At 40.4% G+C, this 12408-nt stretch overlaps 1 protein-coding gene across 1 annotated transcript in view; it reads left to right on the top strand.

Annotated features, from left to right (window-relative positions):
- exoc4 (exocyst complex component 4) overlaps positions 1–12408 on the top strand; it is a 195062-nt gene that overhangs the window by 29993 nt on the left and 152661 nt on the right. Inside the window, exon 8 of the mRNA XM_049566575.1 lies at positions 2042–2222. Coding sequence (XP_049422532.1) covers positions 2042–2222 — 181 coding nt within the window. The remainder of the gene's footprint in view (positions 1–2041; positions 2223–12408) is intronic.

Below are 12408 nucleotides of genomic sequence, written 5' to 3'. Positions count from 1 at the left end.
TATTACCAACAGTAGGAACAAACTCAATTAAAGGTACAGTGACGTACAGAGATATAATAATGAATGGAATTCACTCCCTCGACATATCACACAGGAAAACAGTAAAGCTAGATTTTAGGAGCAGCACCTTTTGATAAAGACCTAGATTATCCACAAAGCCTAATAAATTAATATCAAAGGTAAGTTTCATTGTATCTGTCTTTGTTTGTGGTGCGGGGCCTTTTTGTTAGTGATGGTTTTCTGTCAGTATGCTAATCATGTTTTCATGTTTTCCAAAGGAGACGACAAGAAACGGTTACCTTTATAACTGTAATGAACTAAATTTATGGTAAAAAATATTGTTTTTCCTGGGAAGTATTCCCTTTAATGTACATGTACTGTGCATATGAAATAGTATTATGTAAATACTTGGTCTAATATTACAATAACGAAGCATCATCAGGTAATCAGAGCAAAATTTAACCCCAATCTGGCGGTTACTTACCAAATGAAATCATGGAAAAACATATATCTCAATTATTGTATCACCGGGAGCTGTCTTGTTTGTCTGTGTCGATGTTTTAGTCGAGTCCTGTTAGTTTGTTAAGTGTTACATGTGAGTTGTTTTATGCACTGTCACAAATGTAATGTTGTTGTGGACCTCAGGAAGAAGCCAGTGGGGATCTTGATAAACTAAAACACCGTCCTGCTCCTTCCAACGACAGTCAAGCCTTTCCTGGGTGCATTTCAAATTGCATACTTTTTGCTTTTAGTCGGTACTGCAGTTACCCTTAGAAGTACGTACTGTTGCATGCAGTATGCACACAATCAGGACATATGACGTCAAAACATTACGCCCTGAACTTTGACCCTCCTGCTTATGAATATTACCTTGAAGAGAAAACAAAACGCCATTCACCGAGCTCGCCAGAGACATAAGATAACCCAAAGAGCTCTGCTGTTGTTTAATTAATGATTATTTTGTCCACTTAAAAAAAATTAGTATTCCTCCTATTCCACTGGTCATCAGTCACTTGAATGCACTGTCATCAGTCATTGCGGCTTCTGTCAGCTGTCAACAGGCTGTCAAGCTGTCATGTGTTCACGGCTCAGCCGATGTGTCGTATCTTCTGCTGCACAGAGGATTGTGGGTCAGAATAGCCAGAAAAGCATGCTCGCTTGCACACTGCAAAGTGAGACTGGATGCAGTGGAACATCCTGGTATTTTTGGCATACTGCATTTGACGTACTCTTTATTGAAACACACAGATTGTTTTGGCATACCAAATAGTATTGGAACACCCTGTCTGTCTGTCCTCAGCTCCACAGGTGTTTTCTGTTCTCCCAAAACTCCCGGCCACCCACACAAACCCAGCTTACCTCTTTCAGTCTAGCCATTGAATGAATGCATCTGAATAGACTGTTAGCAGGGGCTTATAAACTGTGAGACGTCTACACCTAAGTGGTTGTTAATGAAAAATATACATATTGTTTAATCACAACAGTACATTTGCTACAACTGCTGGGACCGTGTTGTTATAAAATCATATTAGAGCTGCACTTTACGATGTATTTTAATTACTATTTCCCAGCTGTTTTAATGGATACCATGAATTTAGAGGCAAGGCAGACCTGCAGGAGCACAGAAAGCTATCTCTAACTGTGGCAATATTCTGGGATGTGGAGACTTAATATGGTCTTTCACACCACACTGTTACCTCCTTCTCTAATATAAAAACAGAAGCTGAATTCCTTGTAGGCTTCCAGCTTTCTTCGTAGAGAAATCCAAGGCCAAGAGATTTATTGTAGGATCAGAGTATTTTCCTAACCAATAAACTGAGTGAATGTTGTGCTGGCTTACAAAATAAATGTGTTCAGGAAGCGAAAAAACTGTATCACATCTGTTTTGTTTTTTGTTAAGTAGTACTTCTCATGAGTTCTCTCGATCTCCCCCCTTTTCCCTCTCTGCCTCTTCACGTCTTTACTCCTCACTCTCCTGCTCCCCATCCCTCCTGTATCCCATCCTCTCCCTCCCTTTCTGTCTCTCTGGCTCCCTCTACAGGCTGCTGCTGGAACTGCTGGAGCTCCTGTTTGATAAGTTCAAGGCAGTGGCCCAGGCTCACAGCGTAGTGTTGGCCCACCTGCAGCAGATCGCCGTGCAGTGCCCAGGCGGGGCCCACGAGGAGGGCATCAAACTCTACGAGCAGGCTGACGTCTCTGCCAAGATCCAGACAGTGCTGCAGGTCAGTGATTGGAAAAAAACATGGACCCAGCCATTGAAATATATGTGCTGAGAATATGTTTAGTATAAAGACCCTACATATAAAATAAAAATGAAGCTTTGAATAGCAACAACCATAAAGAAGAATAATGATGTATGACATTATCGCTCCCTATCAGTATTCATTCAACATTGCTCCTTTTAGTGTAGGGCCTTATTGTACCACTGCACCATGTTTGTTTTGTCTTCCCTCCCTGGCATACCCCCAGGCTTTTATTTTTCATCCAACGCCACGGAGGTTTGTTCATCCTTGATTTATTTTTCCACCAAGCACTCATCTTAAAACATTGATTCAATTCACCTTCTCTCGTCATAAATTAATCAGGAGAGAAACTGGCAGTGATGTGATGGATGGCATTCAAACTGTCAGGAAGAAGTAGCAAGAGAAGAAAGACATGGGAAGCTTGATTGCTTGGATTAATTTTAGGTGCTTTAATTGGCGTGTATTTATGCTGGGTTCTTGCCCCCTGCTCCTGTTTGATTGGCTAAGGGGGTGAACAGCTGTTGAGCTGACCTATGCTGAATCTCAGAGGGAAATCTGTGGCAGTAGTTGCTCTCAAAGCGATCAGTGTGTGTGTGCGTGTCTCACTGTGTGAGTTCATACCCAAGAAAACAGCATTTTCCCCAGTGCTCCTTCACTGGGAGTCTGGGAGTTGTTTTAATTTTTCTAAAGCATTTCTCATGTGTATAACCACATTTTAACTAGCCTTTTATTTAACGAGGATGAGGTGCTTCTTCCTTAATTTTAACAGGAATTTCTCAGTCAACCATGACTTAGATGTGCTGTATTTGAATAGGAAAGATACGTAAGAGCTAGACAAGCACTGTTAGATCTGCTGATGATGGGAATTGGCCGATTTTCAGCTTCATCGGCCCAGACAGTTACTGACTATTGTTAGAGCCGTTCTCAAAAGGTGTAATTCATCCCCATGCATGCTATACATTATTTTGAAGCTACTTTGTTAGCTAACTTGTTGTAACACCAACATCTGTGTCAATCACAGAGTTGATAATAAGATCAATTGATTCATGTAAGTGGATCGAGTTGAGTGGTCTGACCTAATTTGCTAGTTAGTTGAGTTAGCTTTCTGACCAAGTAGGGTCCATTTGATAGGAATGGTAGTTTATTATGTGGTAGCAAATGGTTATAATGCCTGTGACTGAAAGGAAAATAAAATTGTAACGTTACTTGAAATGAAAGGGATCTAATCATGCCCCCGTAATCCCGAGAAATGGTTTGAGTGGCCAAATGAGCTGTTTTTGAACTTTTTCTAATAGTTATGAACATTTATATTTGCTCAGATTTTGGTGGATGCCTAATGAAATACTCATCTTTGAGATCATATATTCATTCTTGTTATTTTAAGCCAGGTTTCCATCGGTTTTAAAGAAAAGTTCTAAATATGTTTGCTGTCAATGAGCACAACTACATGGACATAAATAATCCATTCATGAGCCTTATCCTGGTTATAATCATTTTAGGGATATGAACACAGAGAAATCAGCTTGCATATATTCCCCGTATACATCGCGGTTTTTATTTCAAAGTGCTTCAGCTGGCATATTCTGAACATATTCTTATGAACAGGAAAAAGTGTTCACATGCTCAAACAAATGAAAGGGAAACTCCAAAAACCTGATCTTAGATGGGTTGTTCATGTCCATGTAAACACACCTAATAATACTTCTTGAAATGAGAGAAAATCTGAATCAGCTAAAATCAGGAGGCATCCATCCATTTTCGTCGCGGCGGCAGCAGCCCAAGCAAAGCACCCCATACGTCCCTGTCCCCAGCATCGCTTTCCAGCTCCTCCTGGTGGACCCCAAGGCGTTCCAGGCCAGATGAAATATGTAAAGACCCAGCAGGTCGGCAGCAGAATTTGCTTCCTGGTGTACTTTCTAAATCCTTTGATTGTCGCTATGGTAATCAATAGCAAGGTTAGTAATCATCTTCGGGGATTTTTACTTGTTTTTTCTCTGCACAGACCTGTGTTTTCACTGATCATAAAACTGCAAAAATAAAATGACAGAATACTGTTGCGCAGTTAAATCGAAATCCCATCTATTTCTAACTCGAGCGCTACAGCTTGTCTGCTTCCAACAACTTTTTCCAGTTGGCATGCACGGATTTATAAATACAAGAGTGTCTAGGTGTGTGCGTGTGTGTATCCAAGGGTGTGATTGTGCATAGGCATGTACTGTAATAGCTCTGCTGTACCAGCACAGTTATAGAAGGCATTAAGCCATTCCCCAGCACGCGATCACTGCCAACACCCAGTTGCCAGGGGCTTCACTCTCCCCTGTCTCTGCGATGTGAGATAATGTAATCTCTTGATTAGAATACTCATTACGTGAAATGAGGTTTTCTTATTCACTCACTCGTGTTATTATTTCCTGACCGATTGTATCAATATGAAAGGCTCTCGTCCAGCCCACCCTCCCTCCTGCCATTTCTCTCATCTTCTTCACATTCTTAAGCCGTTCTCTCCCACTCTCCATTTCCCTTGCTCCTTTCCTTCTCCAGCATCATTCCTGCTGCCTCTGTATTACAGTCTCTCAATTTTCCAACACCTTGTGCATATACCCCTCATGCTCCCTGTAATTTCCTTCTTCATCTCATTATCTTGCTTTCGTTTTCTCTCACAACTCCCACACTCCCTTTCACCCCCTTCGTTTAGCCAACTCTGTCCTAGAGAGTCGCATATCAGCGATGAGAGAAATTAAATTCCTGCAGCTCCCGCGGTGGCTCTGTTAAATTTTATAGGATACTGAGTCAGTTCTTATCTCGTGTCTTAAACCCTCAAAGGGGCAGGAACCTACACAACATTGGTCAAAATTGCGATCCATGTTAGTCCCTCATCATATCTCCAGTTCTACAATAACCACCATAACAGTACTTCACTGTTGCATCCAAAATACGCAATTTAGAAATGATACTTCCATATGAAAGCTTGAACAGAGCTTGACTGTATCTTCACCCCTCCTTTACAGTTAATCAAAATTAATTTAATTAAATCCCTGCCTGTCTGGCACCTCTAACTTATTGCAGTTCACATCTTTGACATGTACAGAAACGGTTAGCTAGGTGTTTTTTTTCTCTCCCCCCACTTTGAGAGGTGGAGATACCAGGTTGACCTTTCCACATGACATGCCAGCAGACAGATGCAAGAGCCGACAGAAACACAGGGTGCACCCAGTTACACGGCCTTGGCAGGGAAACGCCGTTCATCAATGTGTGACTGAGGCCCGGTAGGCTCAGAATGGGGAGTAGATAAACAAGCTTTTGAAAGTCAAGATTCATGTAATGGTTTTAATCCCTGTTCGGAAATGCAGGGGATGCTCCTGCTCTTAATTTCAGCGTGGAAGTATCGATTCAAAGCGTTGAAGACTGGATGGTAATCAGCGGTATTGATGCCGGAGAGAGTGTTTTTAAGGCTACTTCACATTTTTTTTTCAAGTGGCTCTCTGTAGAATGTGTGCGAGTATATCTATTGATTATTCACACCATTATTGAATTTACATTTCTAAGTGTACACCACGGCATGCCTTTGCCACTCTCTGCCTCTATCCATGCCTTTTTCTTTTTCCATCCTGTTCTTCAAAGCAGCCTGTTATATCAAAGAAATCACAGTGACTGGATTTTATGTGTATCCATAAATGTTTAATATGCCTCTCTTTCCTCTTCAAAAAAACACATAGTATAGTAGCATATGACAGTCTGTCAGCCTGGCGAGTGTAATGTGATGTTCTGAGTTAAAATGTTAGTCAAAACAACATCAGGTGCCAAGCGAGAAAATCCACAAGTTTCCTTTGAATCATTAACGAGATGGAAGTCACAATATGTTATCAGGTAATTGGGTAACATAGTTCATAAAAGATCACAGTTCATAAACCTCTCCATGAATTCTTCATTAAGACCACCCAGTGGGAGTGTTATTTAATGTATATTTGCCACCGAGTGTCTCTGGCTACTGACGTTCATCACCCTTTGACCTTGTCGGCCGTTCGGTTTGAGGCGTGCGAGTTTGTTAATTAGCTCGGCATTTGCGCATTCTGCAAGGATTTGCGGCCGGGTGACTGCTCGCCATGTCCGTTGTCTGCTGCTGGTGTGTGACCAGAGTGCAAATCACACTTTTAATGAGTGGCTTCCTCTCTGCAGACAAAGAACTTTGAGACTGCATTCAGAAAATATGGATAGATGCTGAGTATCTGCCTTGTGAAAAAGCTGATTTTTAGATCATTGAAACTTCGCCGGAGAACTTGAACTTGCACATATTAACATGCTCTACTGTAGCCAGAGATTAGAAAAGCGTGCAACCGAGGCTGAGCTTTTTCGACTTGTGCTCCAAGTGGAGAGTAACATTTCAGAAAGTAAACTTTGATCAAATTGACGTGAAGGTACCTGCTTTAGAATACACTTGGTGGCACTCAGCAGTAAAGTCCTCTCCTTTTCTTTGGCACTGTGATTATTCTGGGCTTTTGGGATTTATTTAATGCGTTGCTTCCATTTAACAGAAACTTGTACTATTTTTTTTCCCAGTTTTTTTAATGGATTTCTGATCACATTCTCCCTCGTCTCTTCTTTTTCAATCCAACAACATAGTTAAGTCTACACTTCATAAGTGAATCATTTCGCCGCCGTAGATTAACCAAAACAAAGGAGGGGTGTTATGTTTGTGCCAAAAATATATAAATATACAAGTGGGGTAAATATGCAGTGCCTTCCCTTGGCTCATCAACAGAGTGAAAACGAGGCGAATTGAACTGCCAGAGAGCAGCCAGAAGACAATGATCTCTTTTAATTAGATATGAAGCGCAGACATCGCTACGTTGTTCTCGCCCAACATTTTAATCAATGTGTCACATTTATTCTGCCCTCCGAAGCACTGTCATATTTACATATCGCTGGAGCGCAGTGAAGTCTACCATCCCCACAGTAAAGTGTCTCCCTCTCTGCTCCTCACACCCCCAACCCTCTGTCCCACATATATTTACTACATGAAAATCACTGGAGACCCAGACACTTAATCAACTGCTCATGTATGTGTTTGTAATCATTTTCTTGACTTGCTGATGCACTTTATGACTGTGTTGTAAAAGGCTACACAAAATCATGTTCTGTACAGTAAACACCATACTTTTGGTAGATCATAAACATGTATCGTTTTGGGGAAAGGTGTTACAACTGGATTAGCCAACTGTTTTTGCAGTTTTAAACCAGAGATTACAGATCTCTGTCACCATCAGTATTCTCACTTACTCTCAGAGATACAAGGTGCTGTTTTGATGGCTAATAAGTAAACCCAAAATGTTCAGAGGTCACTTAAAATCATGCTTAAAGTCCCCCCCTTCAGACATGTTTAATATATTTTTATAATTTAATTCAATTCAATTCAATTCAATTTAGTTTAATTTAATTTAATTTTATTTAATTTTATTCAATAATATTTAATTTAACATGGTTTTTCCGTATAATAGCTATGTCCGCCCCACCCACCACAGCTTCTTTTGGTAGGTTTCGATAATGCTTACCGCTGTCTCCAGAGCTGCTTGTGCTGGTTGACCCACAGACGTGTAACGAGAATTGTCCAGTGGTTTATGAAGCCAAAAAGATAAACCACTGAGATCTTCTCCGTCATTTGGCCCATAGAACGAACGCACTTGATACTTTTGCCAGCTGACACAGCTACTTCCAGTTTAGCTCTCTACTTATTTAAATGGGGAAAAGATCTTTAATTTTGTGGCTCTTGTAGACTTTTGAAATTTTGTCGGACCGAATGGATCAAATCCTGATGGGGAAATTGTTCCAATGTAAGTCTATGGGAAAAAATCTTTTAGGGCCAAATTGACATCATGTGACTGCCCTGGAAGTTGTCGTTACACAGTTTGGCTACTATGTCAAATTGGCTTCAACGTCCAGCGCACTTCCTGGGGGCCTGAGTTGACCAAAACGGCAGTGCGCATCAAGATGGTTAGCTTTAGCATTATAGGAAACATTAGAGAGATTCAGCCATACATGTTTCAGCCTCAGTCAGACTCAGATGAGGAGTCTACTGTGCACCAAAATCAGTGACTAGCATATTTGTCAGAAAGCTAAGTGTAGTTAGCATTTTTCATTTGTTTATATTGTTTGTTAGAGTATATGCACAGTGTTGATGGTTGTGAAACATTCACTAATATTTGTTACGATGGGGGTTTTTGGTCATTAGTGGAAAGGAAGCTCCAGGGTCCAGTTTACATCCAAAAAAAACCCAAAAAACACTTTACTGTGTCTGCTGTCAAAACTTTAAATATGCTAATGCTAACTCTGCTCTCTGTCTGCTCTGCTGGAGGTCCCAGGTTTATTTGCTCTAGAGGTTTCAAACTGTGTTCCCCCATCAATCCCGTATTAGACAGCAATTGATTTTCATATTAATGACAAATCTTAATTAACTTGCACATGTTTGAATCTCAGATTTTAAAGAACGGCACAGACATCGCCCCCTTTAGTAGTGGAATGAGAAAACACTTCTCTAGTGACAAACTTGGCTCAGATACAAGTCAGTATAGTCATTTTAGGGGAAATAAACATTTATTTAGATTATATGAATTCAGCAGATAAAGAATATTTGCTGCAGTCTAAGTGAGGAACTACACAGACAAAAATTGACTTTCTCAAGAGACACCATAATGGCAAAGTTGACCCATAATTCAAACCAATTACAGTAAACAGCAATATTGTCATTGATCTGTAAGTATTTTATTTTATTTTATTTTATTTTATTTTAAGTGTTTTATCTGTGTTCTTTTCTCTGTTGCTATGCAGATAAAAAAATGCTGTAATTATTGCCCTTTCAACATATCCACTGCTAATTTGAGTATCATACATGTAGATATAAAAATTGAAAGCACACATATTCTTAATGAATAGTATCCATAGAAACATAAATCAACATGACAAACTCCTCTATTATTCCTCTTCTTTCTTTGTTTAAAACAATAAATGCCCATATAAATGCTCTCACGTCAAGAAAGCATGTTGGGGACACAGCAAGGACACAGAGAGAAATGAAATGGGTTTCAGTGAACACGCAGACACATCTTCCTTTTTTCCGTCAACAAGATAGCCTTCAAAAGATTGACTAGATGCGGTACGCTCCAGGTGGGAACCCCCACTGGTTAGCGGTAGTTCAGTACTGTGGGAGTAGTTGTGGCTGGAGCACTCTCAGAACTTGTGAAGGTTATTGAAGTTTCTGGAACACAATCAATACAGGGTGTATAAAGAACACTTTCTTTGACGGCCAAGGACACTTTGGGCTTTAACTTCAAGCTAGCGGCAAGGGATATCAGTCAATATGTTTTGTGACAAGACACCAGCCAAGGGATTTGATGGGAAAACAGCCGATTTCAATAAAGCCTTGAGAAAGGAACAAAGTGTTGAGATTGTTCTCTCAGCTGCTTTTAAGATTACTTAATAAGAAGGAGAGGATGGAGACGAGGAAAGGGAAAATTAAGTGATACTTATTTCTTCAATCTTCGCCAGTTGTCTGCTGAGTTCATCCTGTGACAAGTGCTCACCTGCGAAGCATTGAGTGATGCTCTCTTAATTTCGCTGATTTGTCAGGTGTTAGGGCCTTAATGGACAAAATAGAGGGTGAGTGTGCGCTTTCTCCAAACACAAAGAGTGACATTGGGGCGTTTGGTTTGGAAGAAATAAATGGGAGTGCTGGTAATGAATTTCAAAGGGAAACTTCGATGAAGCTTTTTTCCTTTTTTTTTATAGAACTTAGCACTCAGCCCAGGGGACTGATTTAAGCTTGGGACGAGACCCAAGCCAATCAACTGCCAAAAGAGTTTGGCTGGTTGATAGAATTATATCAAATAGTTGTGGCGGAAATTATTGTCTTGATTGATTGAGTTTTGGGTGTGTGCCCACTCACACAGAAGTCCCCAAACACACACACACAAGCTGATGTGAACTCTTGAGCTCAGTCTTAGTATCCGGTGTGAAGAGCCATTTTCTGAAATCTCACGTATGTACATACCGCGCCTTTATCCACTGTTTCACAGATTCACCCACAAATATTGATTTTGGTAGAATTCAGGCCGTTCATTTACTCCTCTCCTGTTGCTCCATCAAGTCTCTGTAACCTTTTATGGCAGTTACAGTGAGGTTCACTGAACTAATGTCGCATGGAGGTACTGTTTTGGCTTCTCAACTTATCAAGACCCATCTACACTATAGAAATCACTAGGCTGATGCTTTGATGTAAAATGAAACATTTTTTGACCCAAACTTCTCAAATAAAGAAGAAATCGTGGAAAGAGACATTGCTTTTCCCCCATCTGATACTACCTGTACCATCATTTTGACCCCCTTTACATCATTAAGATGCGTCTCATATCCAGATTGTATCTAGATATCATTTAACCTGATTACATCAACACGTTGTATTGATAGAGTGCCCAGGAATGAGTCCTTAAAACAGAAAAATGAGTTAACATTTTACCACCCACGGTTCCCTCGTCTCAAAGTCAGTGTTTTTTTTAATTAGTTTTTTGTTAGATGCCAGAAATAAGAGAAGCTTAGAGACTTTCACATCTTGTTTTACAATATAAAACATGCAGTCAATATCCCACTCGTGAACTTTGAAGCTTCTATGTGTTTTAAAAAAGGCAGTTCCTATCAAGTGGCTAGATGAGACAACAGAACATCATCACACCTAGCTGCGGCAAACACCACTTTACAGTCTTGTGACGTTAAGTCATGCGACTGTAGTGTAGTTCGTTTATAGCCTAATGTTAGCTTTTTACTTCTGCTGATAGCATTTAGGCTTCAGTAATCATGAAAGTGGTCTTCATTTGTGAGGATTATCTTGCTGAACAAAAAGTGTTAGTATCATAAATGTTTGTTAGCCAAATGTTTCTGGCAATTATCCAGAATCCAATGGAAAAATCCCATTGGTGTTTTGACGAGGAAACCAGTGTGATGCTAAAGTTCCCGATAACCACAAAACTTTCTTGCTGCGTTTTTGCTAGTAGCTTAGCTCGCTAACTGGCTAATGGCTGTTACCTCGTTGGTTTGAAACAGTTGCACGCAATAATGTATTTCCGGCCATGTAGGTGTTGTATGTGGATTGAAAACACAGTTTCATTTACAGTTGTGTTCAATGTGGTCACAATGTGTCCTTAACCACCTCTGAAGCTGATATGGCTGATTGGATCACAATCCATTTGCATGTGGTCATGCACTATCTGATTGCAATCTGATCACCCAAAATGCATTTTAGTGCAAGTTGTGAAGGGACTTTAAGTCTTCCTCCGATAGCAGAGCCAGCAGAGTTATCAGTGCCTCAGGTTTTTTACGGAATTAGATATGGCTTCCATCTGGAACTGGACTCTGGGGGCCTTCGCTAATTAATATTGTCGACCAATTTGTTTATTTTGGTCACTTGCAGATCGGAGCTGTTTTGCATTGATGTGATGCTCAGGGTGCAGTCACTGAAAGAACTCTTTGTTTTGGCATCTGTGATGCGTCTGCTGTTCATCATCCCTAAGCTGTGACAGTCTGTGACAGAAGGACCTCTTCCTCTGCATCTCTTGCTTTTTCACTCTGCCTTTGTCTTTGCCTTTTGTGTCTCCATTGTCTCTTAATTACAGTTTGCTTATGTCCCAGTACACCCCTTTCCTTCACTCTGTCTAATTTCATCTTTTGGTCACCCTCATATCTTTGCAACACAAATCACCCTGTCATTTTGTCTTGTTTGTAATCCAATATCACTAATTCTTGATTCCTTTTGTTGTCCGTATGTCTTACACTTCTGTGTCACTTTGTAAGTGTGCCTCGCTGATAAGCTGTGCAGTCATACACAGGTGACAGTAATGGGATCTAGGTGTCCGACGCATGAGTAATAGCAATTTTAATGAGATTGCACATGCTTGACCTGATGGGTTAGAAAGAAGAGGAAGGAAGGAAGAAAGAGGAGATTGTCTTATTCATAGTATGGAGACAAAAACAGTACATCCAGGTCATATGAGTAGTGGTTTTATTAGCGAGTAGCTGACTGACACAGTCTTCCATAGACAGAAGGGATAACTCTTATATCAAACAGAACAAATATAATATGTTACGTTTATCAGACTTGCTCACTTTGGAGCAAAGGCTTTGG

The sequence above is a fragment of the Epinephelus fuscoguttatus genome, linkage group LG22 (assembly GCF_011397635.1).
Source record: "Epinephelus fuscoguttatus linkage group LG22, E.fuscoguttatus.final_Chr_v1".
Taxonomy (NCBI): domain Eukaryota; kingdom Metazoa; phylum Chordata; class Actinopteri; order Perciformes; family Serranidae; genus Epinephelus; species Epinephelus fuscoguttatus.
Note: the sequence above shows the minus strand (reverse complement) of the source record. Positions and strands in the feature narration are given on the sequence as shown.